The following is a 15,636-nucleotide window of genomic DNA, read 5'->3' as shown; positions in this document are numbered from 1 at the left end:
AACACTGATGAGGACAAGAAAAAGAAGAAGAAAAATGCTTTATTTATTTTGGTATCATATACTTGGACTTGATTGATTATCATGTGCAATGTTGTATAGATTGAACGATGTCTGAAAAATTGAAGTCTCTCAAGGAATATCTTAAGCGCTACGAAACTAACACTGATGAGGACAAGAAAAAGAAGAAGAAAAAAAAGAGGGCAGCAACAGCAACCAAACCAAATGCTTTAGGTGTTCTAGTCGTGGATGAAGATCCTGTCTGGCAGAAACAAATAGTTATTGAAGAGGATAGTGCTCATAATTCGACTGGTGAAGTATTAGTGTGATTTATGAATCTGTATATTTTATTCTAGGGAAATCTTGGCTGTCATTTTTACATCCTTGTTCACCTGTAATGCAGATGAGGAACCCCAAGTTGATGAAGATATTGAGGTTAAGCGAATGAGGAGACTTGAAGAGGTAAAAGCCAAGCGCCCATATAATTCCATAAGTGAAGATGGAAGTGGTTGGGTTTCACTCCCTCCAAACCCTGAAAATTCTAACGTTGTGAGCTCTGATATATCTCCACCACGTAGAACAAGAGCTCGAAATGATACACCTTCTCCATCCCATGAGTTGAAGCCTCCTGGTGAAGAAGCTGAAGATATTTCACCTCCACGGAGGAGGCAGAGGAAACATCCTATCTCACTTGAACATGATGAAAAGCCCACAAGCTCTACTTATCCAAGTTCTGACTCATCTCCACCACGTAAGCAGAATGTTTATAGAGGCACACAGTTACAAGGAGCTAACTCAGGACATTTGGATCGTGCACAAGAAGATATTGATCTATCACCTCCACGACAGCGAAGGAAGCGGTACCATACTCCATCACCTGAACCTGATGGAAAACCTACACAACCATTTTCTCCACAATCTGATATGTCACCCCCTCGTAGAGTTGATAGGCAGGCATCTAAATCAAGTTTAGGGGTCAACCACAAGGCTGCAGGGTTATCTGACCTATCTCCTCCTCGACGCAGAACTTCAAACTATGCCGAGGATGCTTATGTATCACGTGGATCGGATCTTTCACCTCCAAGGAAACAAAGGATAGATGTGAGGGGGGATCGATTACTGACAGAGAATAATTCACAACATGTTGTTACTGATGCGTCACAAGAATTACAACCAGATCTTTCTCCACAACGGAAAAAGCATAAAGTGCCGCCTGTTTCAGTCTCCTTTAAACAGCCGCGCAAGACTGGTTTGCTTACTCAGCAAGAGTTTGGGGAAGAAATGTCTAAAACTAATAAAGAGGATTGGACGAGGTAACAATGGCAGGAATTATACATCATTTTCTCTTAAAATATTCTGGTTTAAATAGTCACCTCTGAGTTCTGACTATGAAATATTCATCCATCCTAATTACTCTGCAATTTTGATAAGAAAACTGGATGGTTAGTTGTGAATGATATAGGACGCCTATGACCACAACATACAAATGCCCAAAAGTTAAAATTTTTAAAGGATGAACATGTTTTGGAATTTGGATCACTTTTTTGTGGTGCTTGTCCATTCCCTCTATGAAGTCCTATAAGTCGGTCCCATGTCTATTTATGTTTCATGATGGAGAGACTATGGTTTGCTGTTGACCCTGGCTTCAAACTCTTATTAAGTGCCTGTTGCAATGATCAGAGAAACTTGTTCTTTAAAGCCATTCAGCCTAGTGACCTCTCAGTATTTATTTTATTGTTCACTTTGTGAAATTTAGGATCAACAAACCCTTCTATGTTTGCGAGGTACAACACTGAAAACTACTGCTGTTATTTAGTAGGGTAGTCATCAAAAACATCATTTTCCAATTATGAGAACTTACAAATACAACTTAGGTGAAGTGTGAAGACTCTAAAACATTCCCAGAAAGGTGCCTTTTAACTAAAATTAATTACATTACTATAGTGATTGCATAGAAGAATTTGATGAAGCACACCAGAAGCATGACTTTTGGCTAAGTTCAAGGAATTTAATCAAGCCTGTTGGTTGAATACAACACAGCTGCATTGTGTTCTGTTTCAATGATATTGGTTTTCATGAGATCTATGATTTTTATTTTTTTGTATTTAAATTTAGACTATTTCATTTTTCTTAGAGAAGTATGGTGATACGTCCTTATGTGTTGTGTGGGTATATGGATTTACGAATTGTGAAATAACCATTTTTGTTCTTCTAGGTTTAAGGAGATGAATCCTTCAGCAAGTAGTAATGCGGAGCCAATCTATCGTGACAAGATTAAAGGTTGGGCAATTGAAATCTCACCTTTCTGTATCATGTAGAAAATTTTGCATTATGTGATATGATCTACCTCACGCTTAAAAAATTACAGGGGATCGCATTTCAAAAGAGGAATTCTTAAAATCGCGAGGGAAAATAGAAGAAAAGCCAAAGGTAATTTGAATAGTTATTATAATACATTGTTGTTTGGTCAAATTTCATTTTAGCTTCATCCTTCTAAGGATAAAGTTCTTATCCGAACCTATGCTTTTATCAAATCTCATTGTCGCTGCTTGTGATGATGTTCTTCCTTCTCAGGAGATAAAATTGGAATGGGGCAAGGGCTTGGCTCAAAAACGAGAAGCAGAAGCTGAACAAATGGAATTAGAACTTGAGAAGGATAGACCGTTTGCACGGTCAAGGTAAGCTGAGTACTCTCGAATTTATTTTTATCCGTGCTCCTTTGAGTACATATGATAAAATTGGAACAATGCAAGATTTAGGTATTATCCCTATGCTTCTATTAGCTACAAGCTGAATGGGTTATGATTGGCTACTCTCCAATTTTAGAATCTTTATTGTCTTACCTTCTATTCCCTTTTTTTTAAGATCCATTATTGTCAGAGATGTCCTAATGTCTGGGCATTATTGAAAGTTGAATCGAAGTTTAAATTTTGTTGTACTTTTACGAAGACTAGAAGGCCCTTTAATGACTGCCAAATTATTTTCAGGAATGATGCAGAGCTCGACTCAATGTTGAGAGAGAGACTGAGATGGGGTGATCCTATGGCACATTTGGTGAAGGTAATTAATTGAAATCCTAAAATGAGTTGAAGTTTAAGAATTGATATTTGGTTTGACCTTTTGCATTGCACATCTTGCAGAAAAAGCAATCCGAAATGGCTCTTCCTGATCTAGGAGACAGCGAGAAGATGAAGGAATCAGGGTTCATTATTCCTCAGGACATTCCACCGCACAGCTGGCTAAAAAGAGGATTGGATGCAGCACCTAATCGATATGGTATAAGACCAGGAAGGCATTGGGATGGAGTCGATCGTAGCAACGGTAAGTTCATTACTCTTGCTTAGTATCTGAAAGAATAGAATGGTTAAATTATAATTCTTGTTCTTAGACTTCTGAAAGTTTCAAATTTTACTCTACTTTTTTATTGTTTCAAAATCACTCACTGAATCAACATCTTTAAGAAATTTGACTGCAACGTGAAGTGCCATTGCATGTATGTTTTGTTTCAGTTTGGTCCTTCATTTGTTGTTAAATGTGCTTGAAAAACAACAAATACAATTGTTGAGTCTGTGTTCTGATCTTGCAGCAATGTTCTTATGTTGTTTAATTGCTCTTCCTTCTAGGATTCGAGAAGCAAATGTTCAAAAAGATGAATGAGAAACGAGCTACGGAAAGGGAAGCATATCTTTGGTCTGTGTCTGATATGTAACATGAAAGGATGGATATTTCCTGCAGCAATATATCACACATCTGTTCAAGGTCATGTTCTCTTATAATTGTATGTTCATCCTTAATAGCTATTGAGGGTTTTTTTTTATCTCTTTCCAATACTACATTTTATGTGGTAATTCTCATCGAGATTCCGAGGGTAGTGTGAAAGGAGCTGTCGTTTTTTTCATAAACATCATTACATTAAGTTGTCTTTCTTACTACATAAATTATGGGTTAATTTAACCCATAATATTATCCTTAGTCTTAAAGTTTCGAATCTTAATTTCTATGGTTTGATTAAGTTTCCCAGACTGTATGTGTCACTGCCAGATGATGCTAATATTTTTCTTACATGACACGTCTTCGTTGGACAAAGGACAGAAGCGATGACCTGACCGAAATATAAGGTATGTATGAAGGTTAAATCGGTTGATTTACTTGACAGTTCAACAAGGTGCATAGTTATATGTAGGTGATTTTAACTATATCTTTTCTTCTTAGAGGGAGAGTTTATAAATGGAACATCAATAGTTGTTAAAAGTGAGAATATTCTGAAAGGAAGAAGTCTTGTTCATATGGATTTGAGAATGGAATCAGTGGTAGTGGTAGTGGCTGTGGCTATGGTTGAATGTATATGGCATTAGCGTTTTTCTGATGAATTTATGTGATTGATACAAAAGTGAGGAGTGAGTTTTGATTATTGGTTTTCTGAAGTGTCTATAAATGTTGCATTTACAATTATTTTCTTAAAAATGCGACGTTTATAATTGTCTTAATTTTTAAACCGTATGATTGGTTGGTTGATTTCTAAAATGGTAATTAATATATATGTTATTTTATGTGATAATTGATTAATATATTCACTAATGTTGGATTGTTTGTTTATTCTTAAATGATACAAATGTATTTTAAGATTTTTTATATAGTTACATTTACACTGTGGTTAATTATTGTCATAAAGTGTGAAAATTATAATTCATAAAGTGTGAAAATTATAATTCTTGAAATGTCTTGGGGAAGAGTTTTCATTTTGAGACTATACAAAGTCAGGTATATTATCTTTGTAAAGTAGACGTAAAAAAAATATTTGTGCTTCTTTTATAGCTAAGAGCAAGGTTTCTTTGCAATTCTATATAGTTTAGATTGCATGTTTAAAATCATTCGAATTTGACATGATTAATTTTGTCTGTAGAGTGACTTGGATCTCAATCAAGTATTCTTGACTTAAGATATTCGATCAACAAAATAATTTGAATCCTAATTTTTTTTTTTTTTTTTGAGTGATTCATATTTAGATCTAAAGATATAATAAGATTGATTGGATTGTATTTTGCTCACTAGAAAATTATATTAATTTAATACTCAATTTCCATTTTTTTTTAAATGAATCTTGCTTGTTTTCTTGTCATTTATTTTCAATGAATTTCATTTTTTTAAAAAAGAAATTTAAATTTTCCGCTAATTTCTAAATATATATATATATATATATATATATATATATATATATATATTTTAGTTTTCAAAATCTTGTTTGCTTTTAAAATAAACATATTTAAAAATTAGATAACAAAACAAGGTGGGAGTGCTAAAAATTAAGATGTTGTTGAATAACAATTTGGTTTTCAAAAATTATATTTGTTTATTTATCATTTTTTTTTAATGAATTTCATGTTTATTAAGAAAATATTTGACCTTTTCATCTTTCCTTCCTTAAGTCGAGAGTGTTCGAAAGGATCATATCAAGAAGCCAGCCGGCCGAACGAGGTTCAGGATCAAGAAGAGAAGTGAAAGAAGGTTCTAGAGATAGATAGGAGTATTTCTCTTTTACTGTTTAGGGCGAGGACAGAAGTATCGTTAATCTTTCTCTTCTTCTTTGACAAGAGTAAATGAATTAGCTACTGAACCACCTATTTACCCCGTTTAATCAAGTTAGGTTATAGAGGTAAAGGAAAAGGGTCTTAGACGCTCGACCAGAAAAGAGAGTTAGTGAAATTTAAAAAATAAAATCGGATGACAAGGATAGAAACATGCAAGTAATATTTGTAGGGTTAATTAAAAATAAATATACAAATAGTCGTGAAACCCGGGCCATCCTTCTGCATTTAGCCTCAATTTATTCATTGAAATTTTCAAATTTAAATTCATCTACTGGTATATGTAATTTCTTTCAAATTTAAATTTATTTTCGTTAAGATAATGGATTATTGGGAATATTATTTCTAGATATAATTTGTTACATATTAAAAAAAAAAAGTTTGCTTAGTCGCTGGAAATAGTGCGACGTCGGAATTCTTGTCCCCATTTGATTCAAGCGAAAATACTTGTAAAATGTAACGGACTATAAAAATAAAAAAAAAATTCTTGGTCCCCGAAAGAAGCGCGGTGCCGAAATTATCGTTCCCATCTCGGTCACGCCCTTCCCGATGCATATTGTAACTACCGTAGATTTTTGCTACCTAAAGTCGTTACCGTCATCTTAACCTAAGCTCGTATGCGAAATTTAACTTTTAAACCATCATCTTTAAATCATAATTTCAACATAAACATAACATCGTCATTGCAAATACTTTCATGGTCTTACGTGTTAGAAAACATAATTTAGAAACAAAATTAAAAACGATAATAATATATAATTCAAAACATGATAAGTCTAGAAATTTAAATATTTTACTAGCCTATAAACGTGTCATGGTCTCTGATTGCGATGTCGTCGCCAGTCGTACAAGGACGCCTTGTCTTTACCTGAAAAATGATGTATTACACGGTCTGAGTATTTCGAAGAATACTCGGTTAGTAACTCTACTATAGGGGCTGTGAAAGTGCAAACACATGCAAATTATGCTCTACGGACCTATCGTTAAAACATCCTAGGGGTGGCCTCTAGTTTGGACTAAATTGGATGTGCAGTACCTCCCTACACACGTGCGAACATGATTCCCTAGGCGATTTGCACCTCCCCTAGACTCATCATAGTCGAGCTAACTGTCCATAGCTACGTTTGGAGGTCAGAAGACCCCTGAGTGTCATGCGCGACATGATCATTATCATCATCGTAAAAGGAGAAGTATCCCGATGTTTATGTATGCATAAAAATGCATGAAATTCGTATGGTTTCTCGTTTTTAAAACATATTTATGAGAGAACCCTAGTTCCATCTTTATATTACTATCAGTAATACAAACTTTCATCTTATCATCATCATCATTATTAACATTATCTAGGGTCGTATCCAAGGCAAAATTATCGTCATAATGCAGTATGACGTTCACTAACATGCTTCCCAACTTAATACGAAAAATAATGTCACATTAAGGAAATAACATCATCCTACATCATCATATTAGCATGCTTTATCATCATCAGTCAACATCATCATAAACATATCATAATCATCGTAAACATCATAAGACGTCATCATATAATTCATACATGTCATCATATATCATGCATCATACGTCATACATCATAAATCATCATTAAGGCATCATAAACATAAAACATAAAAGAAACACGTGGGAGCCACAAGGCACGTGTCGTCATATATCCTATCCTATAGTTAGGCCACTTATTTGTTTTGACCTAGTTGGTGTTTCCCTAATTTCATTTTTGCTAAGCTTTCGTTCCTTGAAGTTGCTCACAATGTCATCGGGTATTGTTTCTTAATTGGTTGTTCATTGCCTTTCATTAGTATTTCACCATTCTAATTTCATTTCAACTAGAAATTGTGAAATAGAGTATCGTGCTGGCCTTAATTGCTTAGTTAGGGTCAAAATCGGCTTCAAGAGGGTTGGAACGGTGGAAAAATGTAATTTTGTGTCCTTTACCGAGCCGAGGAGCCACTTTTCGAGCTGCAGAGCTGAGTGTGCCGAGCCGAGTTGAGTCGTTTAAGTTGATGGAGTCGAGGGAGTGTCTACCTGTAGATGTGACACGTGACACCAAGGGAGAGGGACACGTCACAATCCCTTCTTGAGTCGAAGCACGAGTTCAGGTTAGCTAACGCGGACGTGCGGGTTGCAGGCGTTGTAGGCTGTAGGTAGAATGGGCCGATGTGGTTATTGGATCGCTGCAGGCACGACGTGTTGCGGTTGATATTGGGCTGACTATCGGTCTAGGCCAAAGCGCACGTTAGGCTGCTGCAGTATACGGGGCCGAGTCGTCTGGGTTAGAATGACTCGGGTTGCAGGTTTGGTAGATGTGATTTGGGTCGTGCGGTTCAGATCCGGATCCGACGAATCCTTTCTTCTTCACCTGTTTCCCTCAATTTTCCGACTCCTTTTCTCTCTCTCCTTCCGACGTCGTTCCAATGTCATTTTTCTATCAGATATGACACCAATTACCGACCTAGGATAACTAGTTTAGGAATATAGACGGATATGATAGCTCACTCATGATTGTATGTGCTTGCATCTAACCTCAATAGTGGAGTCACTTACTAATTATTTTTCAACATAGCTATTATTTTTCAAGTAAATGCAAGACTCCCATGTACGGTTAATGACGTCATCTTAACCTAAGAGACAGTGACAAATGCTTAGGGTAGTTTGCAAATTTGAATTTAATAGACTATAGGTTAGTATAGATTAGTATACGTTAGTTTGCATTTACATTTAGTAGCATATGGGTTAGTATAGGATGTGATATACTTTATGTTATTTTTCATCTTTATTATTTTATTTAAAGACCAAGGTTATGTTTTTATGATAAAGTTTTGAATGAAGTACTAAGGACACTTCTCGTAGCAATAAAAAAACATGGTCAATGTAGAAACTATCTTAAAGAGCTTCATTCTATAGCCCGTAGAATCCATCAACCGTCTATATGTCTCGTAGCTTTATTTGAAAAGTTATTGATGATAGAAGGATTATTTAAAAAATAATCATTAAGTGACCTTAGTATTGTGATCGGTAAATACACATGCATGCATAAAACCATATCTTGGCATTTGAGCTTTAATTTCATTTTCAGGTGAGTTTGGACACATAGTACTTTTCTACATACAATAACGCACATGCACGTGGGTTTATTAGGTGAATACCGTTCTTTGAAACTCTAGGCTTGCACATATTCTTGCAAGTACAACCAATGGAAAAAACTAGAACATGAAATAACATATCATTCAAAATAAGATTGCTAGCACATGCATGACCTAGCTACTAAAAATAGAAATCCTTAAAAAATGATTTACTAAAATGTTGTCATGAACTTAAACGTTCATAAAATTGGTTAAATCAACAATGATATCTACGAACAATGAAAAGAATATAATGGAAATGTTGATCTAGCGGAAGGGCTACAACATTAAATGCAAATGAGACTATCCAGACATTGTTTATCTTTACCTGAAAAAGAAGTAGCACGTGAGTTCAATAATTAAAGTTTTTAGTAAGTAAGTTCATTGTTGGAGTCGGAAAATGCAATCATATGCAATATGTGCACTTTACCGTCCTCTAATGTTTTAATTATATTTATTTATTTATTAAGTTGGGGTATTATTACACGTGTATATTATAATGGGGGAGAGAGACGTGTGGGGAGGGGAAGGTAGGTGAAAAGTACGTGGTTGAGCGTGAAGGCTGCTGCTCGACTTGGCTCATGTCATTAAACCTTTACTTTTTTCTCCAAAAGGACCAAAAGCTCACCAACCTTACCATTTTCCTGGAAATTATATTCATTTACTACAAATAATAATAACTAGATTCAATCTGCAAAAATATATAATACATTTATTATGCTCCTTTTTTTTCCCCCTCGTGGAATCTCGGCCTCAACCTCCTCCCCCGCCTTTATAAATCTCCACTTCCATTTTCGCCGGTTCTCAATACCCATTTCCAAGCACACGCGAATTTCCCTAATCCGACCAACCTTTTTGTATCTCTTCATCCATCTCTGCCGATCATGACGGCTCCACAAGACGAAAATTCTGTCCACAGGTAAATTTGCAGCCAACTTCTTTGTTGATTCAATGCTTTTTTTTGTTTTCTCATTTCGTTTTTCTTTTGATTTCTTCGGTGGTTGTCAATCTGAACCTTGTGCAATTTTCTGATGCATTGTGATGGTGGTGGTTGTTGCGATTTGGGCTTTTTTTCTTTTATTCATTCCTGCGTTTAGATCTGTTTTTCTTATGGGAGTTGATCTGATTTTCAATGAAGTGTCTCTGCATTCTTGCGATTCTTCTTTTGGAATTGGTGAAAATGAATTTGGTATTTTATTTTAGATCACTGTGGGGCTATAAATTTCTGGTATTCTACCGAAGTTTCATGGAGCACATCCTATTATGATCCTCCGTTTCTTCGTTTGTGAGATCCCACCTCGGTTAGGGAGGAGAATGAAGCATTATTGATAAGGGTGGGAAAACCTCTCCTTCTTCGGAGACGAGTTTTAAAAACCTTAGGGGAAGCTCGAAATGGAAAGCCCAAAGAGGACAACATCTACTAGCGATGGGGTTATGCTACTACAAATAGTATCAAAACCAGACACGAGACGGTGTGCCAGCAAGGATGCAGGGTCCCGAAGAGGTGTGGATTTGGGGGTCCCACATCGATTGGAGAAAGGAACGAATGCTAGCAAGGACGTTGGGCCCTGAAGGGGGTGGATTGTGAGATCTCACATTGGTTGGGAGGAGAACAAAGCATTCTTTATAAGGGTGTGAACACCTCTCCCTAGCAAACGTGTTTTAAAAACTTTAAGGAGAAGCCCGAAAGGGCTCCCAAAGAGGACAATGTCTAGTAGCGGTAGGCTTGGGCTGTTACATCCTTGGCCTGAAGGTACCTGGTAAAAAAAATATGTTAAGAACTTGGGAATGCAATGATGTTTCGAAGATTTAACCAAACATGTGTGTTAAATGGAAACATTTAGAACCATAGGAACCAAACTAAAACGAAACACGAATCTCGGGGACTGAAATGATAATTTAAGCTAAAACAGTTTGTGTTAAAAGAAACTCGAGCTCGAGATCAAAGTGTTGTTCATCCCAAGTCTCCAGTCAAACACAAGACTACCAAAGTTAACCAGGCTCCTTTCTAGTTTTCCACTGCTTTAATGGATAATGATTTGGTTTGTTGTCTGGGCTGTTCTGTTTTTCTTATTGCTTGCATTGTGTGGAGCCAGGAAATGCCCTCTCGCCGAGCTCGCTCCCGTGCAAGCAGTTCTATTTGATGTCGATGGAACATTGTGTGATTCGGATCCGCTCCATTACTATGCCTTCCGTGAAATGCTTCAAGAGGTTAGTTCTATTTTAATCATGCTATGAGCCACAAATGAGAAGCCAAACATTTATTGAGCAACTGAAAGAATACATACTGATAGTACAAAAAACAAATGGCCACCAGAAAAGTAGCCACAGATTACAACAAAGGGCTCCAACTGTTTGGTACCCAAACTTCAGTACGTACACCGCTAGCAGATACTGTTCTCTTGGGGTTTCCCTTTCGGACTTCCCCTCAAGGTTTTTAAAATGCGCTTGCTAGGGAGAGGTTTCCATGTCGTTATAAAGAATCTTTCGTTCTCCTCCCCAACCAATATGGGATCTCACAGTAACAGATGTTGATATGATTTGTAGATTGGTTTCAATGGTGGGGTTCCAATAGATGAGGAGTTTTTCATTAAAAATGTTGCTGGCAAGCATAACGATGATATTGCCCAAGCACTTTTCCCTGATGATTACGAGCGAGGTTTGAAATTTTGCGACGACAAGGAGGCTATGTTTAGGAGGTAAACCTCTCTCTTCACATCATAGATTACATTTATAGGTCTCATCAGACAATATAACCGAAGAACTTAACGCAACAGATTGGTTACCGAACAATTAAAGCCTGTGAATGGCTTGTACAAAGTGAAGAAATGGATAGAAGACCGTGGTTTAAAACGTGCTGCAGTTACAAACGCCCCTCGGCCGAATGCCGAGCTCATGATCTCCATGCTTGGTCTTACGGATTTCTTCGAGGCTGTTATCATAGGTGGTGAATGTGAGCATGCCAAGCCACATCCAGAACCGTATTTGAAGGCTCTTGAAGTACTCAAAGTGTCAAAGGATCACACTTTCATTTTTGAGGTCTGCCTTCTTATGAACTACCACTTTCTTTTCAGGAGCGTGTTCTGAATTTAACCTCTAGACTGCTTTGCATTGCTAGGATTCTGTATCAGGGATCAAAGCTGGAGTGGCAGCCGAGATGCCTGTCGTCGGTATAGCGACAAGAAATCCCGAGCACTTGTTGATGCAAGCAAAGCCTGCCCTCCTCGTAAAGGACTACGACGACCTGAAATTGTGGGCAGCGTTGGATGAACTCGATAAGAGAGGAGGTACCATTAACAAGGCATGATCCATGTATCGTGATGAAATGGTGTAGTAATTCATAGGTATTCTCTTTAGCACTCGAATAACTTAGCTGTAGAAATGACTTTGTTGTTCTTCAGCTTTGGCTATTGATACCCATCATAATACAATCAAGATAGGATGGTTAATAGATTAGCCACCATTGTTAATCTAATAATGGTCGTTTGAAGTTACCAGGCAAAATTTTATTTTCTTGAAATAATATTACACGTTTTCCTTCTCGTAAGACGATGTGACGTTATTTGAAAGACTTTATGACGAATGGGCTCGAGCCCTCGTAATTTTGAGTTTTTCTTGACTGGGTTCATTGTATAATTGCATCTGCTTCGTAGCAGTGAAACTCAAACTAATAGTTGTATCAATTTATCTTATATCTATCTGACTTTAGGTATGTTTGGAAGTCATCGTATCAATTGTGGCTTAAAGTGAAAATTATTTGTTTATAAGTGATCTATTCAAATTAATTTTTATTTAGTTATTCTAATGTTTGTGATAAGATAAGGAATCAACTACAAGGGGTAAGATTCGGATTACCTTGTTGATCGAATATCTCAAGGCAAGAACATTGTTTGAGATTCGAATCACTCCCAAGCAAGATCGATCATGTCTAGCTTGAAATGATTCTTGTTGATCAAATATCTCAACGCAAGAACACTTGTTTGAGATTCGAATCACTTCCCCTTGATCATGTCGAGCTTGAATGATTCTACATGCATAGAATTGCAAAGAAACTTAGTCATTGGTTAAAGAAAACTTAGTCATTGGCTAAACAGAAGCACAAATGTTTCTTTCTATATTTTCCAAGTCTCTTACAAATACGACATTCATGGCTTTATATAGCCTCAAAATGAAACTACTAAAGACATTGCAAGTTAACATTCATAAGTTAACATTCATACTTAATGACAACCTAAATAAATTAAAAGTTTTAAAATACAATACAATAACTCTAAATTGTAACCCACCCAAGATTTATAACGATTGATGTTCATATCAGTTTGGTTTTATGTTGATAGAATATTTCGAGAATATTCATTTGAAATTTGAATCCCTCCACAATCAAAATTGATCCTATCAAATATGAATGATTCTAAACATGCAACTTAAACTGTATGAGATTCTAAAGAAATTTAGCCAAACGAAATTAAAAATGCTATTTTTACTATCTTTTTCAAGTATTCTTTCAAAAAAAATAAAATAATAATAATAATAATAATAATGACTTTATATAGTCCCAAAAGATTGTAAGTTTAATTTTTTATGATCATAATTAGCAGCTATGTATATTTTATGGTCATAATTAGCCATTATGTAAATAAAGCTTATAATACATTAAAATATCATCTCTAAATTATCTGATTCTTATTTAATGTGGCATCGTGTGATAATTTGAACATTTTCTTAAAATCTTCCTTGAAAGTTTATATTATACAATTGATGTCTTGGTTCATATCAGTTTCCCTAGAGGACTATAAGTTTTGGCACAACTTCAACATTCACAAAAAGAAGTTAGTGGACGGATGTTTGTAGTCACAATTCGGTAGAATTACCGTCAAGACAACGTAACAACTCAAGCAAGAAAATAAACAAGAGGATGTCCTACTGCAGAAATTGAGCGTAAGCAACTTTTGGGGACAAAATTTTTGAAGTAGTGGAGAATTTGTAACATTCGAGCACCGTTGAGAAATTAAGTACCCGATTTTTTCTTGACCATCTTTGGACGCATTTATTTTCTCATGTAGTTGATTATAATACAAGAAAAATACATTTGTAAAAATGGATTAAAACTCTATAACTTTGGTGAAGGAACCAAGTTGATTCGAATTTCGAATGAGAAACTATGAAAATTGAAAAAATATAGGAAGAAATCGCAAAACTGATCCATTCGGTAAAATTGATTGCACAAGCGGATGAAGGGAGGACACGTGGCAGGCAAAGGGGTGGTGAACATGCCTGGCCGCGGTGCATCCACAAGTTCGATCCATGAACTGGCCCCGTTTGATTGTGCCACATTTCGTGACAACAAAATTTAAAGAGAAACTGCCTGCTTCAAGATTCAAACGTACGCTATGAGAGTTGAATGCCCAAATTAGAGGCTGCCACGTGTCAAGTCTAGAAAGCGCATCTCCCTTCGGGCGCGTGTACTCGTGTGGGCTGCATGTGTGGAGGCTATCTGGGCGCGTGTACAGCAGTGTGAGTCTTACCCTGTTCGACCTCCGATTGACTGTTTTTCGCTTCAATGATACTAACCCTAATTTTACTTGAATTTTCAGAAAAGCTAGCACATAGAAAAGCTAGCATACCTTAGGTATTGCAACTCTTAACACATAGAAAAGCTAGCTCGAGAAGAGACACATCATCCAAGTAAGTAGCCACACGAACTTTAAATAAGTAATACTTATAGGTATTGCAAGGACAGGCTAGCATGCGAGCATTTCTTACCTTAAGTGGAAGTATGCATGTTTAGGACTTCAAAATGCATTTTTGGATGAGAATGTATTATCTATATGTCATGAAAATTATCGTTATACCCCTTGAATGAGATTACAAGATGCATGCTGATTTTATATTTTCCTCAAAAGAGTTAGGAAAAAAAATGCATGACTAGATAATGAGTCCAACAATATGGACGAGTATGCTATGTAATATGTAATAAATTACCAAAATGCCCTTTTCACTCTGATACCCATACCACATCAAGTTAAACTCTAGAACCTGTATCATCGAGTCAGGCGTTAGGGTTGTGTGATATGACAGTTTAGGTGGATTACATTGCATTATAAATCCATCCTATGGGGGGACGTAGATCACGCAGGTAGTCCTTAGAGCTTGCACGCACAGAGGGTCGCTCCTCCGACTTTGGGTGACTATATGCTCTTGTGAAAATGAGTTCACCAACTAACCTCTCATGGATGACGAGCAGGCTAGCACACATCATATTATCCCCATCAGAGAGAGTTTTACGAGGTAACACCTCGACCTAGGTAAGGTAAACTACCCTAAGTCAAACAGAAGAGTAGTTCACCCAGAGAACGGACTAGTTGCTTGGCAAACCGCGATGCTAGAAAGGGTAAACCACCTTCTTCGAACCCAAGGTGTGTCTATGAACAGTTAAAGTGTTGCTTGGAACTTCGAGGCACCCTAGATGCAAGTTGTCGGTCGAATTAGAAGAGCATTCGAGAGATGTGTGGTCAGGGGTCGTTCTGGAGTGTAAGTCCATTTTTTTTATTGTTTTTTATTGTATTCCTTTTCCCTCTCTCGTAACTACACATCCAATTTTTGTCCTCTTTGTACGAACGACAGCGTCGCAGTGGAGGAAATATATTCAAACTCTCCACAATAGTATGATATTGTCTACTTTGAGCATAAGCTCTCGTGGCCTTACTTTAGGCTTCCTCAAAAGGCCTCATATCATTGAAGATAGTATTATTTGATTATAAACCCATGATCATTCCCTAAATCAGCCGATGTGGGACTTTCATCCAACACCTCCCCTCGAACAAAGTACGCCTCCCCTTAATCGAGGCTCGACTCCTTTTCTTTTGGAGTCTTAGTCATTTTTTGACTATGCCTTCGAGGAGCCTTGACTCCTTTTC

The 15,636-nt window shown here is 36.6% G+C and overlaps 2 protein-coding genes across 2 annotated transcripts; both read left to right on the top strand.

The window, feature by feature from the left end:
• The first annotated feature begins 65 nt into the window (after positions 1–65).
• LOC111784703 (BUD13 homolog) lies at positions 66–3,951 on the top strand. The gene is made up of 8 exons (XM_023665321.1): positions 66–309; positions 401–1,310; positions 2,213–2,277; positions 2,366–2,427; positions 2,572–2,675; positions 2,985–3,057; positions 3,138–3,318; positions 3,621–3,951. The coding sequence occupies exons 1-8, from the start codon at positions 108–110 to the stop codon at positions 3,704–3,706; spliced, it is 1,683 nt and encodes a 560-aa protein (XP_023521089.1). The 5' UTR covers positions 66–107; the 3' UTR covers positions 3,707–3,951.
• Positions 3,952–9,447: 5,496 nt separating this feature from the next.
• Positions 9,448–12,322, top strand: LOC111784696 (haloacid dehalogenase-like hydrolase domain-containing protein Sgpp). The gene is made up of 5 exons (XM_023665309.1): positions 9,448–9,638; positions 10,816–10,930; positions 11,267–11,418; positions 11,497–11,758; positions 11,838–12,322. The coding sequence occupies exons 1-5, from the start codon at positions 9,604–9,606 to the stop codon at positions 12,024–12,026; spliced, it is 753 nt and encodes a 250-aa protein (XP_023521077.1). The 5' UTR covers positions 9,448–9,603; the 3' UTR covers positions 12,027–12,322.
• The last annotated feature ends 3,314 nt before the right edge of the window (positions 12,323–15,636 follow it).

Source organism: Cucurbita pepo, unplaced genomic scaffold (genome assembly GCF_002806865.2).
Source record: "Cucurbita pepo subsp. pepo cultivar mu-cu-16 unplaced genomic scaffold, ASM280686v2 Cp4.1_scaffold000265, whole genome shotgun sequence".
In the NCBI taxonomy this organism is placed as follows: Eukaryota; Viridiplantae; Streptophyta; class Magnoliopsida; order Cucurbitales; family Cucurbitaceae; genus Cucurbita; species Cucurbita pepo.
Note: the sequence above shows the minus strand (reverse complement) of the source record. Positions and strands in the feature narration are given on the sequence as shown.